The sequence below is a fragment of the Protomyctophum parallelum genome (assembly GCF_964188405.1).
Source record: "Protomyctophum parallelum genome assembly, chromosome: 12".
NCBI classification, from domain to species: Eukaryota; Metazoa; Chordata; class Actinopteri; order Myctophiformes; family Myctophidae; genus Protomyctophum; species Protomyctophum parallelum.
In genome coordinates this window covers 23,839,095-23,860,855 of record NC_139712.1, presented here as the reverse complement: position 1 = coordinate 23,860,855, position 21,761 = coordinate 23,839,095, and the positions used below count along the sequence as shown (strand labels likewise).

Below are 21,761 nucleotides of genomic sequence, written 5' to 3'. Positions count from 1 at the left end.
AAGCCGAGCAATAATATAGGTAGTTAACATGAAGTCCATTCAACTGATTCAAGGGATCCCATGTCACGCTCAACCAGCGACGTAGAGTCTGTGGGGGCCACGGGGCCATGGCCCCCATGAAGAATCCTAGGGCCCCTTTCGGCCCCCATGAAGATTTTCGTGGACATTTTACATTTACATTACATATTTTCTGGGAATTCCGAACATTTTGGACCTCTCCGCCGGCAATCTGAGAATCCCATCGTCAAATATTCGGGAAAACAGCGCCTCCCCTGTTGTTCCTCAGGCAACGGTCTGTCTTGAGAGACACCGGCCGTCCAAGAGGTGTTAAAAAGTGCTAATCGGGTTTCTTTTGTAGTTGTTCTTGAGGCTGATCAAGAATTCACCAAAGAGACCTATTAAACCACAGACTAGTGAGACTACACACTGACTCGAGAAAAGACCCATATCGTCCAAAATAGGCTGATCAGTCGCTGTCTCCCTCTGGTGGCCGACATGCAGCAGCGCTGGTTCAGCTCTGTGGAGGAGGGTTGTCTTCTTTGCTAAAGGGTTGCGTGGATCCAGGCTTCACCCAGGACAGACCGGACACCTGCATTGCTTTGTGGTGGTCCTCAGGCCGTCTCTAAAATCCACAAGAACAAACCACCAGTCATTAAAAGAGACCGGCAGTGGTTCATAACAAAAGATGTCTGGCAGCAGGAATGTATCACTGGTTAGACCAGACCACTGTGAATTACTTCTATTGCTCTCTGGTGGTGGAAAAGCTCAAGTATCAATACTGCAACTACAAGTCTGTCAATCAGAATTTACTTTACAGTACAAAACTATTGGCATCAAAATATACTTAAGTAAAATCAGTCATTATTCAGAAAGTTATCACATGTCCAAAATGTATTTAAAACACGCCATGATGCAACTTGTTGTGAGCTTGTAGATCGGCTATATATGTCTGAAGTGGTTAATGTATGTTTTGTAATAATAATCAAAATCTACAAAGTAACTAGTAAGTAAAGATTTCTAAGTGGAGTAAAAAGTACAATATTTGTCTCTGAGATGTAGTGGTAGAAGTATAGAAAATTGGAAATACTCCAGTAAAGTGAAAGTACCTCAAAATGGTACTTTAGTACAGTAAAATGTACTTTGTTACTAGTCTCTACCACTGGTATTTGGAAAATTGAGCACAACAACACTGCCCTGAAACACTCCCGCCCCCATTTCATTTTTAGGAAAACGTACTTTGTGCGTGAACATCCGCTCCTTTGCCTCTTCGTGAACAGGTGGATTCCATGGTGAAAAGCTAAACGTAGTGGAAGGGCAAAACAAAGCAAATGGAGAGAGAGAGAGAAAGGAGACAAATGGGCAGGACAGCTATCAGTAACACATCCATTTGTTTCCATTTGAGGTTACATGATCACACACAGTCACACCTCATGATTACAGGGCGTGTTCCGTTTTGCTGTGGCAAAAAAGTGGAATGTGAGGAATGGGAGAAGCCTGAGTTAGGCCCAGTTCATACTTAAGTCGCACGGCGGTGTCGCGCATAAAAAATAACCGACCTTTGTAGGTCTGCTATTTTTATGCTATAAGTAATGAGTAATGAGCATAAAGTAATGAGCATAAAATAGACTCAACTGCATTGTAGATCTGTTATTTTTGGGGTGTGCAACTGGCTAGAACATTCACCAACCTTATTGCATAGGGATCGTCTATCTTGGGCTGGTCGAACAGATGACTGTTGCATAGTTTCACGCTATCCACCACCTTGCTTTTGAACAACTGTACATCCTTTTCATACCTGAGGGAAAGACAAAAGGGAGGGAACAGGGAAAACTGATATACGTCTCTCAACAAGGCACTTAACCCCCCCCCCCCCCCCCCTGTGAGCTGTATAAATAGCATAGCAACCCACTGCTCTTAATAGTTAGGATGGGTAATGGCGCTGTAGAGGAAACATTTCATGAACTGTACTGTATGCAAATGTACAGTGTGAGAAAATACCAATTACAACATTGCAAGAGATTTGGGGAATAAAAGCAGCTTTATAAAAGTGAGTTTTCCTGTGGGTTCGAACAGGGCACAGACTCTGCAAGCCTGATCGCCACACGCCAGGGCAACATTCCGACACATCGCCATTCTGACTACGTGGCTTCCGCATGCGGTAAGAGTTAGGGACAGAGTTAGTAATGTGTGCGTCGGAATGGCGGTGCGTCGGAATAGAGGGCCTCGGAATGCCAGTGTGTAACCATTCCACAGAGTCGGAGCTCTGAATGCGAAAGCCCCGATCACCTTTTATTTAGTTTCATGGTAAAATGAGATGTCTAGGACAACTTTGTCTGAGGACCTCAAAAAAGCGCTTTGGTACATAATATGGCTCAAGTCGGTTGGATATAGGATCGGGCAAAGCGGAGATGGCCTTAAAAGTAAGAAATTCAAATATATTCTGAAATAGATTGGAAGCCAATGCAAGGACGGGCTATTACACTGTAAATAAATGAATGATGAGGTCTGTAAGCAGGCAGTGATTCTTTTGGAGACTTGTGTATTACCGATTCCGCACATTTTCTCTCTCTTTAAAAAAAAATCAGTGACCTGAATTTTTCCAACAGGGTGATCATTTGTTACAACTTTGTGTCCTGCACCGAAATATATCCATGAGCTCACAATGCTCCATGAGCTTTGTGATGGTTTATTTTTGGCGTGCCACGCCCGTGTACAGCAAAGTAAATCTGGCTTAAGAGTAGGTGGTGTCATGTTTTCTCTCCTTATAGATTGTACAGCAGCAGATACTCACAGCACAGCAGCCTCTGGATTGAGTGGCTCCAGAGTGTTGATCTTGTAGAACACGGTGCGTGCGTACATCAGGACTTGCCAGATGTGGTTGTGATTTCGTCTACAACAGACAAGAGGACAAATGCATTCATGACATAATGCCAATAACCGTGCTTACTGTGAATCGTTACTGTCTGGCACAATCTTCATATTCTAACTTTCGTGGAGGGTTTTTCCTACTTGATCATACTATACTAGTGTCACACAAATGTATCAAAAGTAGCAGATCCACAAGCTTGAAACGCAGCACAAAAGCGACGTGTTTTGAGCTTAGATCTACCAGCCTGTAGATCTGCCCGATTTAATTTGAATCCCGACAAGTTAACAGTTATGGACAGATAAGGTTTCCATTTGGCCATAGGGGTGGGCGATATGGAAAAATCATACTATCATCATCATCATCATCATACTATAATTCTAACAATGTCTGTCTGTCAGAAACAAACACTTATCTCCTCATTGCCTGCACCAATCACTCCCACTTTTCACAGAGGCTTTGACCATATGAATATGGAGGTCTTAACGGAGCCCTTTTTTCGATTTGACACATTAATTATTAATAATGAATTTAATATCTCACAACGGGTAAGGGCTAGTATAATATAACAATATATTTTCAAGCACGATATGACGATTCTTTTACATTTTTTATTGATTTCTTTTCTGGTTATTTTTCAAGTTACTCAACAGCACAACCACCTACAAGGTAACATAAACGAAAAGAAAAAGGAGTAACAGAACATTTAGACCAAAATACTTTTTACAAAATACAGAAGTATAAATTAAGGTATAGAACTGCAAATCATAGAATTATAACATTAACATTATAATTCAACTGAACTCTCTCATCCACTATAAGGAAGTAACAACCTGTACAAATGAAATGTACAATACACAACTTGTTTATTGCCATTCAAACTCAATTTAAGGAAGAAAACAAGTCATTGAGAACTGACCTCCATTTGGTGAACGCTCTCCTAACATCGAGCTCTCCAGACACGGGGTCTACCAGGGGATGGAAGACTGGGATGTCAAACACCACTTTCTGAAAGGCAATGTCAGTGAGCAAAGTCTTTAAATAGAAATACGAAAACTACCAATGTGAACGTCCACTGTGTCTGTGTCAAGGTCGGTCGACAGTAATTTCCTTCATTTTAGTTTAGGAGAAATTTGCTTCCAAGGCCTGGATTGACAAATATCACATCCAATTTACAGTGTTACCTCCACATCATTTGTGCCAGCTGCAGACGCAGTGGACATTTTAAATAAAGAGAAAATTTAAATAAAAGAACATTAAAGTAGCTCTACCACCTAATCCCTACAGCCCATGACCACTATTGCTGAATTATGGGAATGCATTTTACATAGTATTTTTAATGCATTTGTGAATTTTATGTAATTACATTATTGTTGTATACCGACTGTCAGTGTGCCAAAGGCAAATTTCCATTTCATGCAAGATTTAAAATGGATTTTTAAAATGGACAATAAAGTTTTCTTTACTGATGTTAAGGTGCAGTAATTGATCCTTTGGTCGCAAATTCATCCAGGTTAGTTTACAGCGATTCATGAAAACATTTGACCAGTCTAAACATTTGACCCACACTTTATATATATAATGCTTTAGCGTCATGTTATCTTCTACAGTGTTTGTGTTATTGATGTGGTGGCACATTACTTCTGTGTGGTTATCAAGGAAATGATGGCCTTTTAGTGTAGTGGTATTCAGTAAGTTGATGTTTGGGAATTACTCACAGGACACTCCCCGTCAGGGTAGTTGTCTGGAATATACACAGTGAACTTGAAGACGCCATCTTGGTACAAGCCATGTCTGATAAATATGACTCCAAACCACACTAGAAGACAGGACGATAATCAGATGAGTAAGCACATTTAAACAAATCTAAACTTAACGGGGATGCAAGAGCGAGCACCACATTGCCACTGTGTATAAATGTATTATGTAAAGTAAAAATGTATTCTCCGTCACACAAGTTGTACATAGGAATATTTTTTGCAATGCTGAGCTGCAACAAATCTGTTCTGTGACTGTCCCAGCATAGCTCTGTGTCATAGCGATCCACAGCAACAAGTGATTTTGTGACTTGACGTAAACCATACAGCGCACGCACACACGCACACGCACACGCACACACACACACACACACACACACACGGCTAGCTTATTATTTAGCGCTTGGCACAAGAATTTAGTCAGAAACAGACGGATGGATGGATCATGCGATGATGCCATTCTCTACTGCTTCCGTAAACAATAATCAAGGCCACCCAACGCTCATGTCAGGTGAAACGGTTTGCCGGTTTTGACGGACGAAACCTTAATGATTTAATTAAACCGTATCAAACCGTGAAACCGAAATACCGCACAACCTTAGTCTATACTACGTCCAAGCATAGACATGGTTAACGCCCCGCCTGCCTCTGATTGGCCTATACCGACACTGCCGGCCTTACCAGACTTAGCCGCGAGGTTACTCTGTGGTGGGAAATAAATAAATAATACACGTACGAAATAATACAAGAGAATGACAGCTTGACTAAGAAAGGAAAGAGGCCGCACAGCTCGTAGTCACGGCAACAAGTTGCCTTCTTCAGGGTATGACACACAAGGGGTAACAACAGATATTTATAAAGATTGGGAATAAATAAATTGATATAAATTGAATAAATAAATTGGGAATTAAAGCAATAAGCCACGTACGATATAATACAAGAGAATGACAGCTTGGCACGTGCGACAGTAACTTTTATGTTGTATATATAATATAATATAATATATTGTTCATGCATGTTTATTTTACATGTGTACAGTGAAAACTTGAAACATTATTGTACTGTAAAAGTGTCTCTTTTCCCTTGCTCTTTATCTTTTTTTAATATAATAGTATTAGTTTACTATACACTTAGAATAATACACGATAATCAACACTAACACTTTAATTTAGAACACACCCACATCAAATCATACAAATACGTGTTCAATCAATCATTCAATCAAAGAAAACGGCATAAACAATATTAGTTTGCCTCTTCTACAAAAAATAAAAGTTACAATAAGTTACTGTCGCAGGTGCCAAGCTGTCATTCTCTGGCACTTGTATTATTTCCCACCACGGACGGACGGAGTAACGTCGCGTCTCAGAGGACAGTCTGGCGAGACCATGGGGGGCAAGACGGGCAGTGTCGGCCAATCAGAGGCAGCCGCAGGCAGGCGGGGCGTTACCATGTCCAATTAGAGGCACCTGCAGGCAGGCGGGGCGTTACCATGTCTATGCTCGGACGTAGAATAGATATACGCACTAGCGCAGCACTATAGAGCTTCGCAGTCCCGCCCCCTTTCAGAACGGCGAGTGGCCCAGGAAATGATTCCCCGTTCATTTTCTCCATAGGCTTCTCAAAAAGTATTTCTTTAAAGACGGTTACGCAGCGGACAAAGCCAACTCGGATCGTGACAAAGCATGACAACGAACACAATGTTTTGGGCCGATCAAATAATTTATAAGAAGGAAAAACAAAACAAATAGTGTTGTATCCTGCCTTTATTTTCTTCTTTCTAATTATTTGATCGGCCCCAAAATATTGTGATCGTTGTCATGATTTGTGACGATCCGAGTTGGTTTTGTCCGCGGCGTAACCGTCTTTATATAAATACTTTTTGAAAAGACTATGGAGAAAATGAACGGAAAATCATTTCCTGGGCCACTCGTCGTTCTGAAAGGGGGCGGGACTGCGACACTCTATAGCTATAGCGCCTCCCATTGTTTCAACAGTTGATTGGTCCAGAAGAGACAGTGGACCATAACGTAGTTGCATATTTAAATGGTGTTCCTAAATACCTTAAAGTTACTGTTTACTGCATGTCTGTTGTTGTTCTTTTAGGTGAAGCCTCGTTCTCCTCAGTGGGTCTGAGGTGGATCTGAAACTGCACAATGTAATGTATACTATACACTAGTGTGCACACAGTGAGAACGCACACGCTTCACTTAACCAAAATGTAAGCTGGTTATTAGTTTATTAGTTAGAGATTTTGGAGTTCGGGATCTGTCATCGTGGTTACAGCCCCGCAGGCTATGGGATCTCTAGCCGATGGCCGATAGACACTACCACACAAAGAACGGCAGGGACTTTAATTTAGGGCCCATGTCCACACACACACTGCGTGTTTAGGGGGAGGGCTCTTAGTTTGGATATCATCTTCATAGCATTAGCACAATTAACACGTGCAATGTTCGAATCCAGGTTGTATGATTAGCACACATAATTTAACTGAAACAAGTTAAACATCAACTTATCACGGCTGTGGGTGGCAACGATTCCACCCCGAGTCGCAAATGACCGGGTTGACACACACACACACACACACACACACACACACCAACAGGTTTAAATCACACTCTAAAATGTATTCATATTGCATATACCAAGCGCATAACCCAAAAGTCTGCATAAAGTTTTCCTGCGGACGTCGGCAGGTATGGACTTGCATGCATGATTTTTTTATTAAATAGAAAGGAGAGGCCCTTCAGCTAGGCCCTAGCTGAAGAAGCCTTCTTCAGGGTAACTATGAATACCCTAGCTGCTAGGGTACCCTGAAGAAGGCATCTTCATCTAGGGTATTCATACCCTGAAGAAGCAATGGTGTGCACAGACATTTAGAGGGGCAGGTGCTCAAGTGAAAAAGGGCACCTTGTGCAGCGCGTGGAACCAGCCAGTTGCCTTAATAGTGTGAGATTTATAGATTTTGGGGCCTAAATAATATATTAGAAGCTTTTTTTAATCAATAATTGATCACTGTCACCATGGTCCACATACTGTACAGTGTACACTGTACCAAAAAAGAAATATGTTTTCTTTTATTTCTCCAAAAGGGCACATTTCCAAAAGGGCAGGGGGTGCTCTAGCATGAGCTGAGCATGATGAATGAATATCAACATCCTAATACAGGTGGGTCTAATTATGACAGGCAATTCCTCCTGTCAAAATATGACTGTGCTGCGTTGTGACCAGTGTCGATCATGTGACCAGTGACTGTGCTGCGTTGTGATCACCTGCGGTCAGAATCAAAACAATGAACCGCAACCTATACTCCATCTGCAAGTAGCCATGAAGCCACCCGCTGGCCAATGAATGACACTTGTGGGTTGGATGCATTGTTGTGCCATTAACACAAGTCTTACATAAAACGTCCCTAAACGTCTTAAGGATTCGAAACCGAGATGTACAAAGAATGTGTGAGGACGTCCTAGCGCATCCTCAATGATTAGGGGCGAGATAAGAATATTCAGAATTTTTCCTATTTTTTTTTTTTTTTGCCCGTTCACCTTTCGGCTGCCGTATGCTAACGCTCTGGGCAATTATTAGCTTGCCGTTGACTTACATGTTAGCGCGGTGGAAAGAATGACTCGTATCTCCTAATCCAGGGCGCTCTCCCGTGGTTATGAATGGATCGATATGCTGGCGCTTCATTTCTGCTCCTGACGGCCAAGCTACACCAGGCAATTTTGCGCGTGTGCGTATGCGTTTACTGCGCGCATTTACTGCACGCGTACAGTGCGTTTGGATAGGACCAATATATGTCAATGATACCAGCTACACCAGATGCACGGATACCGTGGGCCATCCTACGCGTGCTCTAAAATAGGATCAGTTCTAAAAAAAAATACGTGCGTATGCCCCTATGCGCGCGTATCTATATATCCTCCCGGAAGGTCCCGCACAAACCTGCCGCGCGTCTGACAGATCGATGTAGCCAGGGCATTTGGCTTACGCACGGTCCGCACGTTTAGAGTAAACGCGCGAGAAAAGCCTGGTGAAGCTTGGCCGTTATCCCTCTCTCCCGCAAAATATGAACGCTTTTTGGATCATATATCGTATAAATTAAAATGATCGCAATGTAAGCTAGCAATGTAAAGTCAACTTTTTTTACTAGATTGTTTCCGGGTCATGGCTTTCAGAGTAAAAGCGCTCAGACAACTCCGGCACCCCAGAGCTCCTATTTTGAAGCACTTCCGGCACTGATTGTGAAATGGGCTGGGAATGTTTTGCCTTTTAGAATAGAATTGTACCCTTATTGTGTGACGTGTGTTGTGTTGTGTTTTGTATAAAATGTGTATAGTGAACAATGTGCCGGTGGTTCCACTCTTTCATTCTCTCTGTTCTCCACACTTTTATAGAGCGTCGCAGTCCCGCCCCGTACCAGGGCCCCTTGAAATGATTCCCCGTTTATTTTCCTCATAGACATTTCAAAAAGTATTTATTTAAAGACCTAAGCGTCGTACAAAGCCAACTTGAGTTGTGGGAAATCATGACAACAAACACAATTTTTCGGGCCGAACAAATAATTAGAAGAAGAAAACGGCAAGTTACAACACTCTTTCTTGTTTTTCTTCTTTGTAATTATTTGTTTGGTCCAAAATATTGTGTTTGTTGTCATGATTTGTCACGACTCGAGTTGGCTTTGTACGACGCTTAACCCATTCTGGGTTACGAGCTTGTAGGTCTGCTATTTTTGAAAAATCGAAGAACGACTGACATAGAAACATAGCTTCTTCAGAAAATTATCAGGATGTAGAAAACATTTTTTTAATCCGATCTCGTTAAAAGGTCTTTAAATAAATACCTTTTGAAACATCTATGGGGAAAATGCATTGGGAATTATTTCCTGGGCCTGGCGTGGTCATGAAAGACGCTCTATTGACGGGGGAAAGTGGGTTTTGTCCTTGGTGTCACGGTGACAGATGGCTACTGGGAGGAAGCAGGTTTTGGCTGAAGACAGCAGAGACCATACCGTCTAACCTGACGCCGCAGTACATGCGTGCACACAGTGTTGTTTTTGTCGGCTATTTTTTAATTTAGTCTTAGTCCAGTTTCAAACACCGTTGTTAGTTTTTATCATATTTAGTCGAACTCATCCTTTTTTTATTTAGTCTAGTTTTAGTCTACTAATCATGTGCTATAGCCATTTGTTCTATAGTCATTGCCATTTGTTCTATAGCCATTTGTGCTATAGCCATTTGTTCTATAGCCATTTGTGCTATAGCCATTTGTTCTCTAGCCATTTGTTCTCTAGCCATTTGTTCTATAGCCATTTGTGCTATAGCCATTTGTTCTATAGCCATTTGTTCTATAGCCATTTGTGCTATAGCCATTTGTTCTATAGCCATTTGTGCTATAGCCATTTGTTCTATAGCCATTTGTGCTATAGCCATTTGTTCTATAGCCATTTGTGCTATAGACATTTGTGCTATAGACATTTGTCGCGCCTTCTCGATAGCGTGACGGAAACTCGCACCTTCTCGATAGCGCGACGAAAGCTCGCACCTCGATAGCGCGACGAAAACTCGCGCCTTCTCGATAGCGCGACGAAAAAACTCGCGCCCTCTCGATAGCGCAACGAAAACTCGCGCCTTCTCGATAGCGCGACGAAACCTCGCGCCTTCTCGATAGCGCGACGAAAACTCGCGCCTTCTCGATAGCGCGACGAAAACTCGCGCCTTCTCGATAGCGCGACGAAAACTCGAGAAATAATAAGAAATGAGAAATGAGAAATAATAAGAAATGAGAAATGAGAAATAATAAGAAATGAGAAATAATAAGAACTGACAAATGAGAAATAATAAGAAATTTGAAATAATAGGAAAAAAAAGAAAAAATATAGGAAAAAAAATGAGAAATGAGAAATGAGAAATAATAAGAAATGAGAAATAAGAAATAATAAGAAATGAGAAATCATGAGAAATAATAAGAAATGTGAAATGAGAATTAATAAGAAATGAGAAATAATAAGAAATGAGAAATAATGAGAAATGAGAAATAATAAGAAATGAGAAATGAGAAATAAGAAATGAGAAATAATAAGAATTGAGAAATGAGAAATAATAAGAAATGAGAAATAATAAGAAATTAGAAATAATAGGAAAAAATATAGGAAAAAAAAGAAAAAATATAGGAAAACAAATAAGAAAACAAATAGGAAAACAAATAAGAAAAAAAATAGGAAAAAAAAAAGAAATGAGAAATAATAAGAAATGAGACAGTGCCTTCTCGATAGCGCGACGAAAACTCACACCTTCTCGATAGCGCGAGGAAAACTCGTGCCTTCTCGATAGAGCGACGAAAACTCGCGCCTTCTCGATAGCGTGACGAAAACTCGCGCCTTCTCGATAGCGCGACGAAAACTCGCGCCTTCTCGATAGCGCGACGAAAACTCGCGCCCTCTCGATAGCATGACGAAAACTCGCGCCTTCTCGATAGCGCGACGAAAACTCGCGCCTTCTCGATAGCGCGACGAAAACTCGCGCCCTCTCGATAGCATGACGAAAACTCGCGCCTTCTCGATAGCGCGACGAAAACTCGCGCTTTCTCGATAGCGCAACGAAAACTCGCGATTGTGCGAGACCTATTGTGCGAGACCGATTGTGCGAGAAATTTGTGTGCGAGAAATTTGTGCGAGTCCGATTGTGCGAGAAATTTGTGCGAGACCGATTGTGCGAGAAATTAGTTCGAGACCGATTGTGCGAGAAATTTGTGCGATACCGATTGTGCGAGAAATTTGTGCGAGACCGATTGTGCGAGAAATTTTGATGAAAAAAATGTATGCTGTGGTTTAGGGATTATGCACCCAAGGTATTAGGCCTACACCAGTCTTCTGATGCTATATCCTAGAGTGCATCGCCATCTTCTGACTAGAATAAGTAGTTCCTTTTAAAGGACAACTTTATTTTTTATTTTTTCAACCAAGGTTCATGTTTTAGGTTGTTATTAGAGAAAGTAAAAGATGAGTGTTATTTATTTTTTTACAACATTTTATAGCGATTTATTATTTTAGAGAAATTATATCTGGCCACAAAAGATCACAGGATTTATTGAATATGAAGGTAGCCTACTGGGGGGGGGGAGCCACACTGTGTGTCATAGGCTCAATATGTCAGTTTGACACATTCAGTAAAAAAAGATTAACACTCATCTTTTACTTTCTCTAATAACAACCTAAAACATGAACCTTGGTTGAAAAAAATTAAGTTGTCCTTTAAGTGGAGTTTTTGAGGGGCGCAAGCCCCTCCTAGTTTTAAATTTGTTTTTAGTTAAATGTTTGTTTTAAAAACACCATTGACAATGAAGGTAAAATTGACGTCATCTTGTCCCTAACGCAAACATTACATGCCATTAACAATAAAGAGAATTTAGTTTGTATTGGCATCGTTTGTTTTACATCACCATTACATCACCTAATCAACATGAGTTAGACTTTAATATATCAGCGCCCCTCACTTCACACGGGTGTGATTTTTAAATACCTAACCACCTTTTATCATTCTAATTAGGCTGGGTTGGTTGTAACATACTTTTCTGTGGTCTGACAACATTTGAATACACAATATAGGGCCTACTGCTTGTACACTTACTTCCTGTTTTTAGGCCTAGGCCTACTTCCTGTTTACCAGGACTAGCAGCCTGTTGGCCACTGAGTACAGCTCATGGCTACCAAAATATTGATAGTAGTAGGTCGTAGGTTGCAGGCTTTTTGGCTGGTTTCTAAAGCGTACAGTTGCTTATTTAAAGTTTGGACTGAGCTCCATAGACCATCTGTCTGAAATGCTGCAGCATTCATCCAGACCCTAACCTCACATTGTCCAGACTTTGTGCAGGCAGTACCAAAGAGTCTGAGAACACCTGGATTGAAGGCATGATTTGGACACTGTGTGCAGATCATCATTTGAGCACCAGACAAGAAAGCAAACACAAAAGGTAGGCTACAAGAATTACTTTTGCCTCTGCTGTGGCCCTTTGGGCAACCACACTAATAATAATAATGTATTTGTGTTATTGTTATTGTTATTATGAATTATTATTATTATTGTTATTATTATTATTATTAAATCACTAACATATCAGCCTGTCTGATGTTTTGTGAATGCAAATCCAAGGTACTCATGACCAAGTAAGATTACATTACATTGCCTTATTAATGCTATTCATTACTTTACATAGAAGATTGGCTCTGGTCCATCCTTCATGTTGACCAGCAGGGCGAGGTCAATGGCTATATAATATGCAAACTAGCTTCAGTAGAAAATATATTTGGTTCAGCAGTTCTTAGTTCACTGTGTGTGTGTGTGTGTGTGTGTGTGTGTGTGTGTGTGTGTGTGTGTGTGTGTGTGTGTGTGTGTGTGTGTGTGTGTGTGTGTGTGTGTGTGTGTGTGTGTGTGTGTGTGTGTTTTCCAATGTAGTCCTTATGCCAATTAATTCCTATTTGTGTGTGTTATATCCTACTGGCCAGTATACGTATACTTAACCAGAAAATCACCCAAGAAAACATCAACTGTACTTACTGTGTTAGTTTTGAGGAGTATGCGTGTGTCTGTACTCTGTACACACAACATGCAACATTATATTTCACAGTAAATGTGAGGATGCATGTCTTTGTGTTACCAATTTTGAATGGTCCTATATTTATATTAGTTTTTATCTTTGGTAGCCTAGGCCTTAGGGAAGTTGGGAACATGCACACATCTGTTGTGAGGGGCTTACCGTTACAAGAAAAGAAGGCCAAGCAGTTAGCTACTGTATATGTACTGCTCAGTATCAGCTAAAAGCCTCTCAATTTGGAGGAGGCATTGTTTCCTTTAGCCATGATTTATTCTGCGTCTGACAAGTATGTCAACTATATTGCAATGTAACAATGTTCTGCCGTCTAGGCACTTTGTAACTGGCTGTTTTCATAATTGTATGACAGCACTGGCAAGTGTTTATGTTCTTTGTACAAGGCATACTTGTACTTCTGTTTATGTGGATGTAAATAAATATCTCATATGCGTGCGTGCGACTGTGCGTGCATGTGCGTGACGTGTGTGCATGACGTGTGTGTGTGTGTGTGTATGTAGGGGTCAGGTCTGACAAAGGGGATGCATAAGAGGAAACGATTATTGGAAGTTTCCATATAGTAATAATCAGACGCCTCGCCTGTGAGTTATCGTCCTACTGGTGACTCGGCATCATTAGCTGCCGTGAATCAGCAGTTCCAATATATACTGCTGGCTTAAAGTTGATTGCACATGTGTCCTTGTCATCGATTCATTTGATTTCAGTTTCATTATAGATGCTGAATCACAAGTTGTCTCAGGACACTTTACATAATAGAGCAGAGATTGGAAGTTGTCCCACCTGCCCTGAAGCACCCTAGGGTGGGCAGGAGAAACATAAGTAACAGCAATAACAATAGTAACAACTATAATGGCGACAATAACAATAATAGAAAAGGCAGTTCCTGTAGAAACTCTGTGGGCTCGCTGAAAACACTCAAAGTTGAAAACCGCTGAAAACATACGCAAAGTATATGATGTACAGTAGAAAATGTGTAACAGTAATAGTTAGTGGGATGTTAGTTAGTGTATAGTTAATATAAAGTGGTACCGTCGTGCATAGTGAGAGACCAGGAGGGAAGACTGGCTCCCTGTCCGCTTTAGAGTTGATTTTCAAATATTCTATTCTATTCTATATATATATCTATTGTTTGTTTTTAAATCAATTAATCGTCTGGCTCCTCTATATTTGTCTGAACTTATTGAGGTCTGACTCTATACTCCTCCAGGGTCACTGCGGTCTGAGGACCAGCTAAATCTCAGGCTCACAAAGAAGACCTGCTTAAAGTCCAGAGGCGACCGAGCCTTTTCTGTTGTAGCCCCAACATTATGGAACGCACTCCCCTCCCTCCCATGTCAAATTGGCCCCTTCCGTCGAGACTTTTAAATCTCGCCTAAAGACCCACCTTTATACCTTGGCTTTTAACCCCGCTTGAGCTTCTTCGGTCCTTGTAAATGTTTTGTCTCACTGTGATGCTGTTGCGTCTTGTACTTTTCTGTCATGTGTCTCAGTTGTTTTCACTGTTTGTACTTTGTATTCTTGCTGTAGTTTGTTCTGTACTTTGTATTCTTGCTGTAGTTTGTTCTGTGTGGTAGTGTAACGGACCCTGGGATGGTCAAACTTTTATTGTTAAGGGGTTCCTGCCATGTTGGGTCTTACAGACCTTTATTTGACTAGTTTCCTGTTCAAACTTCAGGAGCACATCAATGGGCACTGAGTAGGTTGATGAAGTTCACCTGTTGTGCTGCCGACGCCCAGCATGGTGCTGCAGATAGCAGGAGTAGACAATAAAAGGGCCTCAGTGGTAGAGGAGCGAAAACTGCATCACTATGGGACCAGTACACAAAGTTTGGTCAAGGCTTATGGAAAGGAAGGCCAATGGAAAGGACTGACGGTCAAAAGCTGAACAAATGGACGTGAAGCACATGCCACTTTAGCACCCAGCTGGAAAGGGGACAAAGTGAATCTCTTTTTAATGTTTATTTGGTCTGACTGGGTCTTATTCTTGTGGTTTATTGTCTGAGGTTTATTGTGGTGGTTTTCATATGGCATTTTGATATGGTAGTTTTAAGCTATAGTATATTGTATGGGATATATATGTAATTATATGGTTTATTGGAACTTGTTTGTTACACTGATAATGAGATGTTGGATAATGGATGTTCATTGTATCTGATTTATGATGCATTTGTATGCCTTTTCTCTTGTCAGTTCTACGTTGATTTAATAAAGAAACTTCAAAATCATCAGTTCAGTCTTCAACCTTTCATGGCCAGCTGGGTCCGCTACAGGTAGCTATAGTGTATTTGATTTTATTGAGTTTTGAAACGTGCTATTTAAATAAAGTGGATTGGATTGGATTAGAAGACATGTTAGTTCTTGCTTCATGTTGATGATGGCATCATGGCAGCAGGTGTGCTGTTTTCAGACAGAAGAGATTCAAGGGGACTCGGTACATGTTGCAACAACCCAAGTGATAAACGCTGACTGTATACAAGGTTAGGGAGGACCACGCATTTTTGACTGGTTAATATTACTCAGGGAGGGTCTTCTAGGAGACATGAACATGCAGTCCCTGTGACTGGTCTGGTCGATTATGAGACCAGAGTGATTGTCTGTTTCTTTTGAAGAACTGATGAATGTAATGTTGCTGAATCAGATAGGAGTTAGATCCTCAGTTCATACAGTCAGACGAGACCGGTCCCTAAAACCTAAAGCTCGCAAGATTGCGAGATGTCTGTGATGATTGCCCATTATTAGCATCTGGAGCAATGTGTTCCAAATGGCAATTACTCAAAACTATTAACAAAAGTGACTCAAATTTAGTTCAAAAATACATTTGAGATTTGTGGAAGAGAAATGAGATTTGTGGAAGAGAAATGATAAAAATTCCTTGTCATTTGCTACAGTATTGCTATAGTATTGTAAAAGAAAGAATATATACTACTGGATTTGTGTGAGAGAAATAATAATAGATTTTTCTGTCATTTGTCTGTTAAAAAGAATGGTGAAACATCGTATTGTGAACCTAATGCCGTGATTCGAATCGTATCGTGATTCATGTGATTTGAGTGAATCGATACATGCCTAATGGACAGTAATAGCTTTGGCTTTGCATTGATTGGACGAACACCTGGTTCTATTTCCATTATTCTCTCAATGTTCTGTTTTCACTGTCAACTAAAGTCTAGAGTCTCTTAGACTAGAGTCTAAAGTTAAGTCCTTTGGATTCAATATTTCTCTCAAGTTTAAACGACAATCCAAAGGTGTGTTTCACATGCCTTAAACACTACCAATACAACTGGACCATGAAAGAGGTATTTATTGTCTCCACCAGGCCGAAGGCATGTGGGGAGAGTATGTTTTGCACTCCGTCCGTCCGTGTGTCCGTCCGTGTGTCCGTGTGTCCGTGTGTCCGTGAACAGCTAATCTCGGCCACCGTTAACCCGGTCGATGCCATATTTTGCACACACACTCCCTGGATGCCAACCATGAACCTCTGCCCCAAACTTTCCAGAACGGCCTGTTATAGCGCCACCAGGAGGCCGCTTTGTGCAAAACAAGTTTTTGCACAGTACACCTACAGATTTTGTCCAAACATCACGCAAATTGGTACACAGTCTCTCTAGAGCCATTCAACGAAACGGGTCTTTCAGATTTATCAGACTCCATCCTGATTGGTTAAGATTGGCTTCCAAAGTTCACAGGAGTGCTCAGTTTCAAACAAAATGCTGCAAATCATGAACACATCGCGTGATTTCCGTGAAATTGTGCACCCACATTCCCACTAGGCCGAGGACGAAATGCCACATGAACAATTTCAACTCAGCCTCAAGGTGGCGCTATAACTGGCCGAAAAGTGTTTTTACCTCTAACTGCACGGATCTGTGGATAACCTGGTGGAGACCTGTGCCCGGAAGGGCACTTTTTCTAGTTGGTAGTGTTTAAGGCATGTGAAACGGGTGAAGTAGTTAGTTTAGACAGGTTTTGGTTTGGACTAGTCATTGGTTAGACCAGTCATTAGTCCTACAAATACAACCTATCTCAAACCCTCAACCTAAACCTAACCTCCCACGGGGCAGCACACCTAAACCTAACCTTAACCCATGTCTAACCAATGACTAGTCTAAACTAAGTATGCACCCCTCGAAAAGGATAACATTTTCTTTCCTTTTTTGTACTTTTTGATTAACTAATATATACAAAGTGCCACATTCGAGGATGGTGCCTGGACAATATTACAGAACCATTTATATCTGCCTATAACATTTGATAACACAGATATTTCTATCAGACACACACATTTTTTTAACGTAGAAATATAGTATAATATCAGTGTAAGGTGTTTTGTTGCATGTTATAGTTCCTAAATTAGCCATTGATGGCCCGCAGTCTAATGGCTTAGAAAATAATTGGCCTGAGGTCAAACTTACTTCCCGACCGATGACATATACTGTGAATCATAGCTAAATAATAGCTATACAGCACCATTGCATATTAATTAATGAATATAATTTAAACTATACAGGTGGATAAATACTATTACATACAATATACATATGTATATAAACTGTACACACACACAGACACACACACAACAGCTCAAACTATAACAAGTTATTTAGAAAGTTGCAGCAGTATTTTGTTCCTGTTATGTGAAAAACACTTTATTTCTAAGAATTGGTGTCACTTTTTCAGCTTTGTCAGACCCACAACGAATGAAGTGGTCACTTTCTTTCATCACTTCCGTCTGATTTCATTGCTTGTGGTGGAGAATCCCCGGAACACCCCAAGGTCCAGTGTCACAACGGAAAGGACCGTGAGCGGACGTTAGAATCTAAAGATAAAATGCGGAAATAAAAGTGTTTCCTGTTGGCCAATACCAGACAGTCACATGCAAAAAACTCCCTCAATGATCATTCCTTCAGTCATTTATCCATTTAATGAATGGATGGATGGGTTGGGGGGGGGGGGGGGGGGGGACTCAACTCAGAGGTTGAACTTCTGCTTTTCCAGACCTTAAATATCACAGACACTTCCAGCCTGGCAGATCAGATCACTCTAACTGGACTCAAGGAGGAAAAAAGAGAGGAGAGAAGAAGTAGTAGTAATTCAACTATTTATATCAATTTAATTTATCATTCAGTCACTCATTCTTTTCACACACTAAGATCTGTTATCAAGTAAAAAATGGCGTTCTGTGGAATCCTGCTCAAATGGGCCGTGATGTGCTGCGCTGTACTGGTGACTCTGGTGGACGTGGGCTCAGCTGGTGAGTAGCCTATGGAGTTGTATTGTATATGTGAGGGAGATATTTAAAAGCCAGTATTACTTTGCAACTTTATCCCATTAAAACCGGGAAAGCACCGTGTAATTTTTTGAATTTAGCGTTGGCGATTAAATAAAAAAGCACATATATAAGCTCACAGGGTTGTATGTCTGATATTTTTTAACGTTTTTGTAAGATGTTGAAAGAACTATACTGGTTTAGAAGGCATTTGTAGAATTGACCTCAGGTCTTCATGGGTTCAAACCAAGGGGTCATCAATATGTACAATATGTGTCCGTGGCGAAGACTTGGTCTTGTCCGTGGCAAATTTAATATTTTATTTTGTACGCACCATTATAATCTTATTTTCATCGAACGGAATACGGAATCATTACTAAATGTCAGCCTCCAGGTATTCTTCAGAATATGTAGTGACACTTATTTACTACGACTCTGGCGTATTAGGAGTCCAACTAGTACTAGTTGTTCTCAAATATTTTATTTGCAAGGTACCCCCTTAACTCTGAGAGTCTACAAATGGAACCATTAAGGTGCTACCTCTTTGAGTTTCTGCCTGGTAATACTATTGAACATTATTGTGTCCATGCCAAAAAAGAATGTTTTGACAAAAATGTCCACCACAAGCCAGCATGGCGATGACCCCTGGTTATAACTACTCATTATATTTAAACTGTTGTATTTGGACTGCCCGGCACCGTCCACAGCCCATGGTCTAGACAGGGTCAGGGTCAGGGTCTGCCTCCTATTCTCCTAACCTGTCAGTTTAACCAACTGATGTTTTGAGTGTGGCATTCCTACATAGTCATGGCAAGGCCCTGTCCACCAACCAGACCTCTATACTCTAATCCTCCTCGCTCTCAAGAATTGTATATATTTTTTTTTTTATTAAATAAGCTGCGTAGAATGTGTTCTGGATTAAAGAGAACACTTTCACATGGCATGCTGATGAGGCGTGACTGTCTTGGAGACTTCTATAAAAATGAAATAATGACTCCACACATCATGACACATTCTGGCTTTCCCTTCGTGGAAATTGTCATATCAAGATTTCGACAACTTTTTTTGTCTGTAGGCTATACAGTAGAGTTGTTCATGATAGCATTACAGCAGTCGTTCCCAAACCCTGGTGGTCCTCGGGGGCCCCCTGCTGGTACAGCTGGTTTTCTATCCCATCAGGTCTATAACTGGCCCCTAAATAGACTGAAGGACACCACTTAATGAATGCAATTAACATGCTGGTAGGATATAAAATATATATAAAAATGATGGTGGCATTTGTTAGTAATATATAAGGAACCACTGCATTGTGGGCAGCCCACAACGGTATGGGTCAGAGCAAAAATAATGAACTACATTTTAACCGTCCCGTTGTTTTCTTACAGCCCCAGAGAAGCTGTCGTCCTGTTGTACTACAGTAAGCAGACAGGAGATCACAGATCCTATCTTAGGGTATCTGGTGCAGAGGAGGAACCTGCCATGTGTTACTGCTATCATGTAAGTTCTACCTACCTACCTACGTATCTACCTACGTATCTACCTACCTACCTAACTACGTACCTATACCTACCTACGTACCCACAATCATCTAATGCGTCTATTCTAAACTATTTTGTTCTCACAGTTTTCAGACAGAAAAAGGGTTGTTTTGCAGTCAGTTCAATGCTCCCTGGGTGCGCCGCAAGATCGCATCGTTTGAGTAAGAAAATCAGTCACTGGCATAAAGCATCCATTCATTCATTCATTCATTATTCGTTCATTCGTTCGTTTTATTCAAATAATCTTATTCTTGTTTCTGTATTTTTTTCATGACAGGATGGCACGCAGGAACGCCCAGTCTGCCTCCCTTCGCTCCACCGTCACCTCATCCACTCCCTCTCTCCTCTCCCTCCTCACCTCCTCTACCTCGCCTCCTTCCTCCTCCCCTACCGTCTCCTCGTCTCCTACCTCCTCCCCTACCGTCTCCTCGTCTCCTACCTCCTCCCCTACCGTCTCCTCGTCTCCTACCTCCTCATCCCAGTGAGGACCGGTATACCAGTCGCACCTCAGCTCAGCAGGCCAGCCGACCAATTGCGCAGCGTCTCCTCTCTCCTCCATCCCAATAATGACCTCACATAGACGGGAGTCAACCAGGAAGTGAAAGAGGATGAATCAGCATATCTGTCGAAACCAGCATTTGAACGAATGTCTCAAAACTGTTTATTTATGTTTCACTTGATTTGTTAAGTTTTAAGTTATTAAAAAGTTATACACTATCTTATTTATTCTCAGTGGTAAAGAAATGTAATAATTTATTTATTGCATTAATTTATTTATGGAGTGATGCACTCTTGTTATGATTATTGCTGTTTGTATTGTATTATTTGTTGTGTGTATAGCTGGTGATGTTATTTAAACCTATATAAGCAATGTTGATAACTATGTTGGGACTATATGTATTCCTTAACTTTCTTGTGATGTGTTTTTAAGCAATGGGGAAGTTGGGAAACTGTGGAAAACATGAATAAATGCTGTGTCCGATCAAATGTTTAGCATTTTCTTTGTTTCATTTCATATCAAACTAAAGGACCAGAGAGGTGTCACTTCTCATTTTCTTCCTGACAAATCAAGATTCATTTTGACAAGGAAGCATTTTTACACTTTCTCAGCAAAAAATAACTTAGATTTTTTTTTGCTGGCTGGCTGCGGTTAGTCTCAGTGTGAATGGCCCTTTTAGGCTGCTCAACAGTGCCACTTTAGGTCACCCAGCCAGACAGACAGACAGTCTTTAAAGTTATTAAAGTCATTAAAGTTTTATTGCTGGCGGTCAAACGGTATACCTGTTCAAAGTTTGCATTTGTCAATGGAGTGCTATAGCACCATCCTTTGGCCAATGGTTGTGGGTTTCGTGTCTAAGTAGCCCTCTACCATATTATTGCCACATTTCGTTAAAATACGACTGCGCGGTTTGGCCTGGAGCGTATACATAGACAGAAGCAATTATTATCTAAAGGTCAGAGGTCAAAAGTCAGGCATGAGGAGACGCATATGTGTATCGAAGTTTTATTGCTGATGGTCAACCGGTTCATGAGCTATGCCTGTTCAAAGTTTGCATTTTCAATTGAGTTTCAATTTGGCCAATGGTTGTGGGATCCGTGTCTTCACCATTTGGCATAAATTATAGCTCTATACCATATTGCCAAGTTTCGAGAAAACTGACTGCACGGTTAAGCCAGAACTGCAATATGTGGTGGAAGAAAAAACAAATACAATATGGGACAAA

The 21,761-nt window shown here is 40.9% G+C and overlaps 2 protein-coding genes across 2 annotated transcripts; one reads left to right on the top strand and one right to left on the bottom strand.

Annotated features, from left to right (window-relative positions):
* Positions 1–482: 482 nt before the first annotated feature.
* LOC310867594 (AKT-interacting protein-like) lies at positions 483–6,117 on the bottom strand (the record flags this gene model as incomplete). The annotated part of the gene is made up of 7 exons (XM_083777709.1): positions 483–622; positions 1,237–1,297; positions 1,688–1,795; positions 2,792–2,890; positions 3,786–3,874; positions 4,585–4,685; positions 6,093–6,117. 7 exons carry the CDS (start codon positions 6,115–6,117, stop codon positions 512–514), a joined length of 594 nt encoding a protein of 197 aa, XP_083633835.1. The 3' UTR covers positions 483–511.
* A 12,160-nt stretch (positions 6,118–18,277) lies between these two features.
* On the top strand, positions 18,278–20,757 carry LOC310868267 (uncharacterized protein). Its single transcript, XM_083778620.1, has 4 exons — positions 18,278–18,484; positions 19,885–19,996; positions 20,124–20,198; positions 20,315–20,757. The coding sequence occupies exons 1-4, from the start codon at positions 18,403–18,405 to the stop codon at positions 20,520–20,522; spliced, it is 477 nt and encodes a 158-aa protein (XP_083634746.1). The 5' UTR covers positions 18,278–18,402; the 3' UTR covers positions 20,523–20,757.
* Positions 20,758–21,761: the final 1,004 nt, after the last annotated feature.